At 48.3% G+C, this 14,258-nt stretch overlaps 1 protein-coding gene across 5 annotated transcripts in view; it reads right to left on the reverse strand.

Annotated features, from left to right (window-relative positions):
- The window catches only part of OTOF (otoferlin), an 84,966-nt gene extending 73,013 nt beyond the window's left edge, over positions 1-11,953 (reverse strand). For all 5 annotated transcript variants that reach the window (XM_038750828.1, XM_038750830.1, XM_038750831.1 and 2 more), the window contains exons 1-2: positions 11,799-11,953; positions 5,225-5,283 (exon numbers count right to left, since the gene is read on the reverse strand). In XM_038750828.1, coding sequence (XP_038606756.1) covers positions 5,225-5,283; positions 11,799-11,877 — 138 coding nt within the window. In that variant the 5' untranslated portion in view covers positions 11,878-11,953. The remainder of the gene's footprint in view (positions 1-5,224; positions 5,284-11,798) is intronic.
- Between the last annotated feature and the right edge of the window lie 2,305 nt (positions 11,954-14,258).

Below are 14,258 nucleotides of genomic sequence, written 5' to 3' on the forward strand. Positions count from 1 at the left end.
CGAGTCGCTTATGACTCAATCGTTATTAATGGTTCTTAAAAGTAGGCAGCCGCATTTAGCTTTGATAATCGTGCAGAAGTGAGGGGGCGACAGGGAAGGAGAGGAACTAGGATAGTGTTCTGCACAGAGGGGCATCTTCCCCAAAACTTGAAGATCAAGGACTTCTCAAACTCTGGCCAGGAACCAAGCTGGCTTCTCATAGTCATCAACTTATAATCGTCATCAACAACAACATGCTACTCCTGGCAGCATTACCTGGTGGAAAGAGCCTGGACCTGGAGTCAGAGGACCTGGGATGTGATCCCAGCTAAGCCCCGTGCCTGCTGTGTGAACTTGGGTGAGTCACTTAGCTTCTCTGTGCCTCAGTTTCCTCATCTGTAAAATGAGGAGTCAATACCTGTGCTTCCTCCTACTTAGACTGTGAGCCCCATGTGGGACAGGGGCTGTGCCAGACCTGATTATCTTGTACATACCCCAGTGCTTAGTACAGTGATTGGCATATAGTAAGCAATTAAATTATCATCATTTGTTTTTTCACTATTATTATTCCTTTCTGGGTGGGACCAAGGGTTGAATGGGTTCTTTCCCACACAGCCCATGGATAGTCTGTTTTCTAGAGTGTGACTGTGGCTATTCCATCTAGAGATACACTGGAAAACATGAAACCATAAAACTGGTTCAAAGCTGGGATATGATCAGGAGGACCATACTTTCTAAGCTCTATAGGTGAAGCAGTCCCCTAGTCCCCTTCTAGACGGTGAGCCCACTGTTGGGTAGGGACCGTCTCTATATGTTGCCAACTTGTACTTCCCAAGTGCTTAGTACAGTGCTCTGCACATAGTAAGTGCTCAATAAATATGATTGAATGAATGAAGCGGTGTGGCTCAGTGGAAAGAGCCAGGGCTTGGGAATCAGAGGTCATGGGTTCTAATCCCAGCCCTGCCACTTGTCAGCTGTGTGACTTTGGGCAAGTCACTTCACTTCTCTGGGCCTTAGTTCCCTCATCTGTAAAATGGGGATGAAGACCATGAGCCCCACGTGGGACAACCTTGATTACCTTGTATCCCCCCAGCGCTTAGAACAGTGCTTGGCACACAGTAAGCGCTTAAATACTAACATTATTATTATTATTATTATTTCTTATGAGGTCCCATGGCAGCCCCTACTGGAGGGAGGGTTTCTGCCAGGCCTTTTTCCTTCCCCCATTTAGATCCCTCCAGGGCAGAGTCACTGCATCCCCTGTCTCCTAGAGAACTGCACGCTATCCAAGCGGGGAGGAAACTCAGTGTCTGAGAATGTGCCAGGAAGGCCTCAGCCATGATGGTGGAGGATACATAGATTCGCTACTACTAACCCTGCTTCAAGTCCCTCCTCTACCTCCACCCCATTAGGGCTTAAGGAATTCTTTTCATTCTCCAGGGGTGGGAGAGTGAAACCAGTTACCCTCCTCAGTGGGCACTAGAATTTGGGGCCCAAACTCCATTCAGGCACACAAAGCGGATGGTGTGGCCTAGGGGATACAGCACGGGCTGTACGATTGAATGAATGAAGCGGTGTGGCTCAGTGTAAAGAGCCAGGGCTTGGGAATCAGAAGGACCTGGGTTCTAATCCCGCCTCTGCCAATTGTCTGCTGTGTGACCTTGGGCAAATCACTTAACTTCTCTGTGGCCCAGTTCCCTCATCTGTAAAATGGGGATTAAGACTGTGAGCCCAGTGTGGGACAGGGAACTAATGTCTAACCCGATTATCTTGTATCTACCCCAGCACTTAATACAGTGCCTGGCACATAGTAAGTGTTTAAACCACAACTATTATTATTATTCTGAGACTCTCCCATGAGTCTGTTAAAAGGAAAGCTGCATATGTTGACAGGGCTTACCATGTCTGGCCACACAAACACCTATACAGACAGGGCTGTGCACATACACTCTGTTGCACACACAAATATATTTTTCAGATATGCACCCCATTCACACGCAAATGCATACATATAGTAACAAATATACAATATAGGGTGCCCCCCATATATATCTCTCTCTTTCCCACTCTCCCCTCTCCTCCAGTTCTACAGCCTCTGGGTTGGAAGGTGCAGGTCAACCTGAAGATCTCAGGTTTTGGCCTCTCAGAAAGGAGATACCCTGTCAGGGGCTCTGCTTTCATCTATTGTTGTAGTAGGAATTGTCTTTCCACCACAACAGGGTCTTCCTCACTCAGGTTCCCCATCCTGGCCCTGAGCCACCACTCCTTAGGAGTCTGCTGTGGATCCTCAACCCCACAGAACTTATGTCCATACTGTAAATTATTTATATTAATGTCTGTCTTCCCCTCTAGACTTTGGGCTCGTTGTGGGCAGGGAACGTGTCTGATAACTTTGGTGTACTGTACTCTCCTAAGTGCTTGGTGCAGTGTCCTGCACATAGTAAACACTCAATAAATACAGATTGCTTGATCCAGGAGAGAGTGGACACATCTTGAGGTTCTCTGGGGGTTAAAAAACAGGAGCTTTAAGGGAGGCATTAGTGGACCTTCCTCCTGGGTGTATCACAAGAGGTGGATGTAAATGGTAACCCAAGGTTTTAGACCACCCCAGGAGATCTGCTTCACTCAGTGCCAACTGGGCCCATGTCACCTCTAGTTTACTGGGGGGAATTGGGCCCACTCCCAAATAAGCTCCAGGGTGGATCTAGCTGGATTTGAACTCCCGTGGCTATTCCAGACTACTCTGGCTTCCGGACATGGGGATACCGGAGGCCATTCATCCCAATGTGCACCTCAGTTGGCCCACAGAGTCTTCTGGAAAATGAAACTACCAGCTGCTAAATGGGCACAGTGTGTTCATAGTTTCCAGCCTCTAAGGGCGTTTTCCCAGGCTTTTGACAGTGGAAGCCCCCCAGCCCTGTCCCTTCATCACCCCTTCTATCTACTCCCTAGAATCCACAGTTCGGCAGGCTCTACTCGCTGGCCCGACCTGAGGATCAGTCGCATTTCTGGGATCTGGGCTCAAATGCGACTGCTTGAATCTTCTTTCCCTCACTGTTCAGAGGGAGAAACTGAGGCGTGAAGAATTACAAGACCTAGAGAAGCTGTGCTATAGCTGAGGTTCCTTTCTCAATAGAGCCAGAGTCTAGGAACGGGAGGAATAGGAGCATGCCACCCAACATCTTCTTCTACCAAACCGGACAAGCTGTCAGCCTAACCAAGCCCTATGACAGACTTAAGATAGGAATTACGAATGCATTAAGCATTTATGATGTGCTATATGCCGGGGTAGATTAAGCTATGCCCTGATCAGGCCTAGGCATCATGGCCTAGTGGAATGAGCAGTAGGCCTGGGAGTCGGATGACCTGGGTTCTAATCCTGGCTCTGTCAATTGCTTTCTGTGTGACTTTGGGCAAGTCACTTAACTTCTATAGGTTTCAATTTCCTCACTTAAAATGAGGATTAAATACCTATACTCCTTCCTCAGACCGTGAGCCCCATGTGAGACAGGGTTTTCTGTCTAACCTGATTAATTTGTATCTACCCCAGTGCTTACAGCAGTGCTTGACACACAGTGAGCGCCTAACAAATACCCTAATCATCATCATTCAGCTTCATTATATCAGGCACAATTTGGTACCCTGCTTCTTTTCAATCTTCTATTTCTTTCGAGCCATTTCACCTGGGGGTAGCCAGAGTGCCTTGGGGACGGGGAGGTCAGAAAGACAAGTGGACGAGAGATGGGCCCAGATGCAGAACCGACCACAGGCCTTATTCTCTTCTCTGGGATGAGTTTCATCAGGCTCCACGCCAGAACTATAGTCAGTGGGACACCAATGTATTATTGCTTCCCTAATCTAATAAATGCAAACAATTTAGAGATTCTCCAGAGGACAATAATCCTCTCCTCCAAGTCTGAGGGAGAAACTGTGGCATAGACAAATACTTTCCCTATGGTATTTGGCAAGACAAGGGCACAACTAGAACTGGAGCCCCACCCTGGGCTCAGCTGGTCACTTCTGGGTGCCTGACTTTAGGCTATCTCTGGTCATTTCCATGCCCTCTTGGCACCCACCTTGGTTCTGAACTGACCTTCTTTCTCTCATCTTCGGCCACTTCAGCACCCTAGTTTCCCCCCACCTCCTCCACCTTGTGAGATTTGGTCACATGGTTGTTTGGGAAGGGGAAGGGACACAGATGATAATTAACTTTACTAGATTCCCAACACTTGGGGGTCAGGTGTTCAAAAATGTGATGATGAGAAAGGGAAGCAACAGCTGTCCTAGGCACAGCCCTTCAATGACCCCACAGCTATCTTGTTACTCACATGGTAGAGTCATGAGTCGACTCTCTGGGGCTGTAGACTCAAGTAAGGACAGGCTGCCATTACTCTGAGGCTTGTGTTTAGGAGCGGCAGCCCACATGGGGTCTCTTGTTGCTTTCCTCCCCCCAAGTCTAATATCTTTCCAGGACTGCCAGTCATCCTTAGGTTCACTCAAATGTGCCCACTGCCACAGCTGTGACTGTCGCTGGAAGCGCTACTAATTCACAGACTGTCAGTAAAAAGAAGCTAATATTGGTCATGCCCAGAAGCCCATGAAACTATATTGATCTTGGTAAACCCAGAAGGGGTGGCAGGCTGCAATGTGCCACTTCACTTTTGGTGGAAGATACTGTGGCCACAGCTGCATTAATTTGTGGAGAGTTGCCAAGTCTGCTCCTAAAGGAGATGGAGAACAGTCGGTCACCACAATAGCCCTTCTGGGAGAACACCGTTGGGCAGAGCTCTTATAGAGGCTGGGAGTCAGGATATCTGGGCACGTCCACCTTTACTTGGTCCCATCTCTATCCATCTTAGCAGAAGCCTCTAAGCAGGTGGGGAGGGCACGGTGATTCCCAAATCTGTATTCTTAGAAGATCTTGGAAAATCTCTCCAAAGAAGAACGTGGCTTTCCTTCAGCTTCTGGTGCTGCACATTCCTGTCAGCGGGACTCCATAGGACAACAGGCATTTTGGCTTCCTTAGTGCCTCCCAAGTCCTAGCAACAGCTCCTTTTTGGCACGATCCCTCCCTCCCTCAGCTCATTTAGTAAGCACCTCCGTGATGGGAACTGAGGTCCTCTAGGCTCCCCGATCCTCCAGAAAGAGACCCTCTTTGAAGCTCACTGACTGAGAAGAGAGACCACCTAGAAAAGGGAATCCCTCGGGCCAAAACGCACCATCCTGCTCATTGAAAGCATCTTACCTCATCAAATTCAGCTTCATCCTCACAGTTCTCCAACACCCTTGAGAAAAAGGAAAGCCCTGTGGGAGGGAGAAAGGAAGCTTTAGAATCAAAGCTGTTGAAAACATCTTGGTAAAAATGTGTGTGTTTAGGGCTTCGGGGATTGTAGGCCAGATGCTCTGTCTCTGTGGCTCTTTTTAATATTTAAAATCAGTTCAGTGTCCTTAATCTGCTCTCCTTTGGTACCACCAGTGTCCAATAGGTCCAGTTATCCGAGGGCTAGAGAGGTACCCGGCGGTGCCTGCCCTTCCCTCGGACTTAATGGTGGATTTGGGGATACGTGAGTCTGCTTCAGAGTCCATGATGGGGCCAAAAGCAGGTTGAAGGCACCTGCTCTGGCCTCAGCTGCCTTGGGGTTTGGGGAAAGGGAGGGAAAGGGAAGAAGGGCTCCATTCCATCCTGAGCTGGACAATCCTTGGGCGACAGGGTCAATTCTGGGACTCCCTGGCTGTTCGGAGCTACTCTGGGGAAGATTCAGGGATATCTGAATCAAACAAGGGCTCATCCCACCCCACTCTCGCCTGTCCAAAGTGGCTCAAAACTTCTGGGAGGAACCAAGAATGGGCAGCGGGTACCACGTAAGAGTTTACTGCAGCTCACTTGGCAAGAGAAAGGATCTCTCTTTAACATCATTATGATGTACCTCTTTTATGAATAAAGAACAGCGGACCCGGAGTTGGAACCCCGGATGTGTCAACAGGGTTGTGGTAAGCACAGGTTACACTGAGTGTATCCTATACTGATAAAAGGCCGCTGCTTTTTCCTTGGTGCCTCCCTGCTAGGTGCCCAGTGAGAGCTGCTTTCTTGAGAAACTCACAGTAGCACTCCTTAGCCCTCGTTCTGTGGGCATCTTGGTCATCACTCGGGCAAAGCGGCAGACTCTAAACCACAGCAGGCAGGGAGCTTTGTTGGGGCAGAGATGCAACACTGCCTCTTACTATCTTATTACTGAGCTACAGCGTGGCCTAGTGGAAACAGCACAGGCCTGGTTCTGGGTTCTAATCCTGGTTCTACTCTGCCATGTACCTGCTGTGTAACTTCTCCGTCCTTCAGTTATCTCATCTGTAAAATGGGGATTAAGACTGTGAGCCCCAAGAGAGAGAGGGACTGTGTCCAACCTGATCTGCCTGTATCCACCCCAGTGCTTGGCCCATAGTAAGCATGTAACAAATCCCACAATTATTATTATTCCTACATAATCCGACCTGATTATCTTGTATCTTCTCCAGTGCTTAAAACAGCACTTGACTCAGAGTAGGAGCTTAACAAATACCATAATTATTATTGCCAATTCCACCACCCCTGGCATTTCTGGGGTGGTGGCTTCCCGGGCAGCAATGCTGGGGCTATGGACATCAGCAGCACTTGGTCATAAAAGTGGGGGGTAGCTAGTACATGTGAGGGGCAAGGCAAATTTTAGTTAATAATAACAATAACGTTGCTACTTGTTAAGCACTTACTATGTGCCAAGCACTGTTCTAAGCACTGTGGGGGGGGGGGGATACAGGGTAATCAAGGTTGTCCCACGTGGGGCTCACAGTCTTAATACCCATTTTACAGATGAGGGAACTGAGGCACAAAGAAGTTAAGTGACTTGCCCAAAGTCACATAGCTGAGAAGTGGTAGAGCCGGGATTAGAACCCACGACCTCTGACTCCGAAGCCTGGGCTCTTTCCACTGAGCCACGCAGTTGAGCAGAATAGTGGTAGACTATTCACATGGCTGAAGGAGAATGTGTTCCCAGGGCCTGTGTGGCTGTACTGTCACTGAGATTATTTTTTTTGTATCCTGGTGGGAATGTTGTTTTGCTGGGTGGGTTGGGGCTGGAGTACTTGCGCGTGAGGTTCCTGGGGCTGTGATGCAAGGAGAAGGAAGGAAAGCTGGCTCTCATTCCTCTGGCTGTGGGCTCACTCAGAATACCGTCACCGCCTGCCAGCATCACCCTACAGGGAGTTGTCTCAGCAGAGGCTGTTTTAATAAACTCCACATTATCTGCTTCAGTTCCCCCATGGCTGCTGCGCTTAAGTACACACATACCCACAGGAGCCAGGAGGAGGATTAATAACCCTGGGCCAGAAACAGAGACGCAGGCACAGCTGAGAGAGAAAGCTACTCCTGCAGATGTAAATACACAGAAGCTGGGGGGGCTTGTCCCGATCTATTGGAAAAACAGAGCAAGATAAGCTTCCAGCTCCCATTGTCTTGGCAGGCCCATTGGACAGAAAACAATCCCGAGCTTTATTATCACTAAGTGCCGTCAATTCACTTCCGATTCATAGCGACTCTAGAGAAGCAGTGTGGCTCAGTGGAAAGAGCACAGGCTTTGGAGTCAGAGGTCATGGGTTCAAATCCCGGCTCTGCCAATTGTCAGCTGTGTGGCTTTGGACAAGTCACTTAATTTCTCTGTGCCTCGGTCACCTCATCTGTAAAATGGGGATTACGACTGTAGGCCCCCAGTGGGACACCCTGATTACCTTGTAACCTCCCTAGCGCTTAGAACAGTGCTTTGCACATAGTAAGTGCTTAATAAATGCCATTATAATTATATACTTTCTCCAGAATGTCCTGTCTTCTGCCATAATCCGCAACCTTTCTAATGGTTCTTCTGTTATCGTTGCTATGGTCTCTATCCATCTAGCTGTTGTCTGCCTCTTCCACGTTTTCCCTGGACTTTTCCTAGCATTAGTGTCTTCTCCAGAGAATTAGTCCTGGATGCTCACAAAAATACTAAATCTAATACATGGGCCACCCGGTAAGTGGCAGTGTTTTCTTACAGTCTCTCTGCCCTTAGGTTCCAGTTTGGGCGAATGCTGAACCCCAGTGCATCTTTGGGGTACCCTTCAGCTAACCGTCCCAGGAATGGGAATGGGTTTCCCATTCCTGGGACGGTTAGCTGAAGGTTAGGTCTTGTTGCCTCAGGTAAGTCGACCCCTTGGGAGGAGGCATTCTGTGGGGGTGAGGGGGATGTTTATTACTCTATTTATTTTACTTGTACATATCTATTCTATTTATTTTATTTTGTTAGTATGTTTGGTTTAGTTCTCTGTCTCCCCCTTTTAGACTGTGAGCCCACTGTTGGGTAGGGACTGTCTCTATGTTGCCAACTTGTACTTCCCAAGCGCTTAGTACAGTGCTCTGCACACAGTAAGCACTCAATAAATATGATTGATTGATGTCCTCAGAGCTGTCGCAGTCCTGGAGCCATGGGGGAAGATGGCAGTGGTATCCCTGACCCGGGGGATCAATCTAAGCTGTTTGGGAGAGGCTGCAGCCTGGAGCAGGTCCTTGGGGCTGCCCCAAAGCCCTAGATTGGACCCAGAGATCCATGAACCTGCCCAAAGATGTGGGGATGTAGCCATGTGGCTCAGTAGCCTAGGCTGAGATGGCAACATTGCCACCCCCATCTAAAAACCACAAAGGAGAGTTTCACATGCATCTATTTCATCTGCCAATGGGAGGAGACCCAGAGACAGATCACAGTCATCCAGCTAGGGTGCATTTCTGGCCCTTTCCCTAGATGCTGCCAAAAGAGCTAGCTCAATTGTCATCAGAATGCTTCCATTTCACCAGCAGGGAAATTGAGGCCCCATGTGGGGCGATGCCTACTCTGGCCCTCCCAGTGATGTGGTGGTGAGGATGGAGCCGAGGAGGCTTGGAGTGTAACTCCGAGACTAACCCCTCTTTTTCTCAGCTCCCCCTACCTTCCGCGCGTCACCTCGACTCACTCCCTTTGGCCTTCCCCCCGTCCCTGCCCCACAGCACTTATGAATGTATGTATATATCTATAATTCTATTCATTTATATTGATGCCGGTTTACTTGTTTTGATGTCTGTCTCCCCGACTCTAGACTGTAAGTCCATTGTGGGCAGGGATTGTCTCTCTTCATTGGTGTACTATACCTTCCAAGCACTTAGAACAGTGCTCTGCACACAGTAAGCACTCAATAAATATGATTGAATGAATTCCTTTGTGTATTCCCCAGCACACTCTTGGGTTTAAGCAACCTACCTGGTGGCTCTTTCTAGTCATTCTTGCCCAATGACATTACAAGACCAGAAGAGTGGATGCCGGGTGCAAGGGATCTGGTCTGTGCTGCAACTCTCCCGTGCCTTTGACCTTTTTGAGAACTCCTTCTGGAGAAGGTCCAATAGGTCCGGCAGATTGAGAGAGAGAGGAGTCTCTCTCTCTCCAACTTCTCATTCCTCTCTTACTACAATCCAGCCTATACACTTGGCTCCTCCAATGCCAGTCTATTCACCATTCCTCTCTCTATTGACCTCTTGCTTCCACCCTCCTTCTTTCCTAGAATTCCCTCTCCTTTCACATCCAGCAGACCACTGCTCTCCCTATCTTCAAAGCTCAACTAAAAAGGCAACAGTGGCTCAACCATGTGACCATTTCTAACTTCCCCCATACTTCCATGCAGCAGTTCTCTGGAGCCCTACTTATGGGGAAGAGTGGTTCTCCCTTGGGAACAGGGACTATGATAATTGCTTCAACTCCCCCTTTTAGACTGTGAGCCCACTGTTGGGTAGGGACTGTCTCTATATGTTGCCAACTTGTACTTCCCAAGCGCTTAGTACAGTGTTTTGCACACAGTAAGCACTCAATACAATTGATTGATTGATTGCCCCTGCCTTAGGAATGACCTTGCCAAGGAGAGGGAAGGAATTTATGGAGACCATGTCCTCCCTCTCTCCACAAGGAAGGAAGAATGGTGCTTACAGTGCTTAGATGTCCATGCCATTGGTATACTTTAGAATGCAAGCTTCTAGGGGGGAGACACCAGGCCTGTTTTACTTCCTATAGTGACAAAAGCCTCATGAGTACATATTTAATGGTTGTTGGATGGACTCAATCTTATCTATCTCACCACTGACATTTCGCTCTCACCGTGCCTCTGGCCAGGTACACCTTCCTTCTTCATATCTGACAATCACTCTCCCCACCTTCAAAGCCATATTGAAGGCATATCTCCTCCAAGAGGAGCTTCCCTTCCCTCTGCATCATCCTTGCCCTTGGATTTGCTCCCTTTACTGACCAGCAAGAGTCAATCTGACTCAGGGGCTTGAAGAAATTTTGGTCATTTGCCTTCAATTTTGTTTTTCATTTTCACTTTGCATACAAGAGATAGACAAACACATTCTCCCCTCCCAGCCCAGGTCTTCTCAAGGAAAGTGCTCTGAGCAGGTGGAGCCAAGAGGAACTGGAATTTGGTTGATGCAGTGGGTGGAGGGGCTCAGATTCAAACAAGCCAAGTGGAGGAGAAGCAGCAAAAAGCAACTAGCTTGCACTTGCAGGAGGACTACTGCCAGGGTTTTGCACTGATCCTAGGGGTAATTTTGAGCAAGGCCTTTCCTAACTCTGCCTCAGTTTTCTTGCCTGTAAAATGGAAACAAAACTTGCTGGGATCAGGGCACGGTCACAAGGGTGAGGGTAGCTTGCTATTGCAGAATGAGTTTTTTAAAGTACTTTTTAATTTTTAAATCAAGTCATACAAGGTGCTATAGAAAGGAGTGATGAGGGGGGAACATCTAGTATGTAGCCCAGCTAGGCTTCAGAATGAAGCTCCTCCTCTATTTTCCCCCATTCCTGAAGAGGATACTGCTAGATTAGCATCTTGACTTCCCTTTTCTGACCCTCTTTCCCTCATTTAAAATCAATCAATGATATATATTGAGTGCCTACTGTGTCCAGGGCACTGCACGAAGTGATTGGAAGTGCACAGTACAACAGAGTTGGTAGACATGATCCCTGCCCACAAAGAGTTTACAGTGTAGAGAGGGAGATCCTTATTCTCCCTGGGGCAACTGTAGAGGTAGGTCTCGACATTTTTGCAGGACAAAATGATACCCATACTTCTAGGTCTGGCTCTTCTCTCAGTAGACAAACTGTGGATCCTGTTGTTCGCCTCCATCCCTCATCTCCTTTATAAAGAATGGGTCTGAGGCAACGAGAGAGATCTGCATTGCTTTCCCTGTGCTCCTTAGGACTGTGGGAGATTGGGGTCAGGTCAGACATCCAGTCCTAGGACTGAATCAGCCTCTGGGGAAGAGGGGCAGGTCGCCTCTCTCAATTCTATTCAGGGCAAGACTCTTGGGAAACAGTGGGAAGATCCAGACCCCTGGGGACACACACTCACCCTTACATCTCCAAAACCAGCAGCAACCAAGATGAATACTTATCTGAACCAAGAATTAGCAAATGCAGAAACCCACAGGAAGAGACAAATGAAGAGGCAGGGCCAAAGAAAGACAGAAGCAGAGAAAAGGACCCAGAGAGTCCTAGAGAAAAAGGCAGAGAGAACCTGAATGGCCCAAGAAAGCCTAGTGTTTTAACCAGCACAGCCAGTCGCTGCCCCAAAACAATTAGGACCTTGTCTGGCACGGAGAGAACTTTTCCTTTCTCCACCAATTCCCTTCTCATCCTCCTGAGCCTCACTTGAATCTTGCTCAGCTCACACTGTATATTGTGGATGCTTCCCCCCAGATCAAATCAGTTCCCCCAGAAAGAAGATTCAGTGTTGCTCCATACCTCTGAAAGTCACTTTGGCGATCCGGTCATTCTTGCCTCTCAGATCTGTGACGGTTTTGACCTGGACTATGAGAGCCATGTTCGGCTTGGTATGTTGGCTGTATCCCGGGAAGGAGGAAGGAGGTGGGTAGTGCTGTGATGCAGCCTGGCTGGCTCTCACACTCCTGCACACACTCCTGCTCGCCTCTCTCTCTTTTGCTCTCTCGCTGCTGCCCACGGAGACACAGAAACAGGAGCTGCTGTTTCACAGAGAGAGGAGCCTCCTCCCCCCACCAGGGCTCTGAGGAGTTAACTCAGAGCCCCTAGCTCTCAGAGTGGGGATTGTGTGTGTGTGTGTGTGTGTGTGTGTGTGTGTGTGTGTGTGTGTGTGTGTGTGTGTGTGTGTGTGTGTTGTGTGTATGCTCAGCTGAGAATCCTGACAAGAAGTCCGTAAATTATTCAGGATCAGCTTTCTCCCAGAGAAGGGTAGGCTTGGCTTCAGATGTCTTCTCCCGTCTTCACCAGGTGTTACAGACAAAGCCATTAGAGGTTAGGGACTGTCTCTATATGTTGCCAATTTGTACTTCCCAAGCACTTAGTACAGTGCTCTGCACACAGTAAGCGCTCAATGAATACGATTGATGATGATGATTAGAGAGAGGGCAGTTTGAATCAGACTGGGACTTCGCCTCTCTGACCAGGAGAAGCTTTCCTTCCTTGGGATATTATGCAGCATCCTTTCTGTACTCCTGGATTGCTGCTACTGCTGCCTTAGCCCCACAAACTGCCTCCTCAGCCTGGATGATAACTCTGGGGAACTGTATAGATACTGCACCTCTTTCCGGTGAGAGGTCTAAGTATTTAAACCACTTCATGACCCATTAGGGGGTGGGAAAGAGGAGAGGGTGAGCCAGGTACAAGACAATTTAGGAATTCCAACTTCCTCGCTGCTCTATTGTGACCTGAATGTTAATAAAATAATAATGATAGCATTTGTTAAGCACTTACTATATACCAGCCACTGGGGTAGATACAAGATAAGCAGGTAGGGCCCAGTCCCTTCCCCACATGGGGCTCACAGTTTAAGTAGGAGGGAGGCACTGAGTCCCTATTTTACAGATGAGGAAACTGAGGCAGAGAAGATGTCACTTGCCCAGGGTCACACAGCAGGCAAAAGGAGGCAGGATTAGCACACAGGTCCTCTGACTCCCACACCCATGGTCTTGCCACTAGGCCACGATGCCAACGACTTCACATTTCTGAGGAGATATTGAGGAAGATCTGCCTTTCTCCTGACAAACAGCTTCACCGATTTTGTCATCTTTCTTATTCCCCCATGGAAGTGCAGAGGGCCAGGATTATACACCCCTGAATGAAGGTCAAAACCTTGTTTGGTTTTGTGCTCCGTGAAGCACCTGCCACTGCTCAATAATTTCACAGTCATGTTAATAATGGAACTAAATCAGTAAGCAGAGCCCTTGTGATGCCAATTTGTACTTCCCAAGCGCTTAGTACAGTGCTCTGCACATAGTAAGCGCTCAATAAATACGATTGATTGATTGATTGATTGTGCTAAGCATTTTATGGAGTCTCCCAGGAGGGACGGCCAATGAGTTTCGATCCCGAGACTCCAGAACCGAAGACCTGCGAGGCACCATTCACACTCTCAGGGACCATTTTGAATTTCCACCTCCCAGCGCTTAGTACAGTGCTCTGCACTCGGGAAGCACTCAAATGCTATTACTTCTACCCTCTCAACCCACCAGTCGTGTTCCTGCTGGAGCAGAGTGCAACAGCCAGTAGGTGGGTGGCGGGGGAGAGGGGGAACACAACACATTGTCTTTACCCAGTTGGCTACAGTCAGAACTGGAACTAGAACCCAAGTTTCCTGTTTCAAATCAAAGATCAATCATGTTTCCACCCCTCAAAAAGCTTACCTTATAATAAAGACTACACAGAAAAAGATACTTCATCAACAGAGAAACCCCTCCGAGAGCTACTGTACAATACAATAGATCCCCAAATATCCACAGGGTAGATTATATATGTACGCTACTCCTTGTGGGTAGGGATCACGTCTACCTCTGCTGCTGCATTATACTCTCCAAGCACTTAATACAGTGCTCAAGTAAGCACTTTATAAATACCACTGATTGGTGGGGCTGCCCTCTTCACCAGCCTGCCCCCCATTCCCAACCCTCATCTTTGCTAGTCGTGGCTCCCAAGTGTTTAGTACAGTGCTCTGCACACAGTAAGCGCTCGATAAATACGATTGATTGGTTGATTAATTGATTGGAGCTATTCCTCTCCTCACAACTCACTGGAGTTTACATCTGGTGGGAGCCACTGCCACGACAAAAAGGCTCAACTGGGAGGAGGAAGCTGAATGCTTGAGTGTGTCTAAATCTGGGGATGTGTGGCTCTGTGAGGAAATTAGACATTTTCTATGATCAGGGCCAGTGTGTTGAAGCTGCACAATTA

The sequence above is a fragment of the Tachyglossus aculeatus genome, chromosome 9 (assembly GCF_015852505.1).
Source record: "Tachyglossus aculeatus isolate mTacAcu1 chromosome 9, mTacAcu1.pri, whole genome shotgun sequence".
NCBI lineage: Eukaryota > Metazoa > Chordata > Mammalia > Monotremata > Tachyglossidae > Tachyglossus > Tachyglossus aculeatus.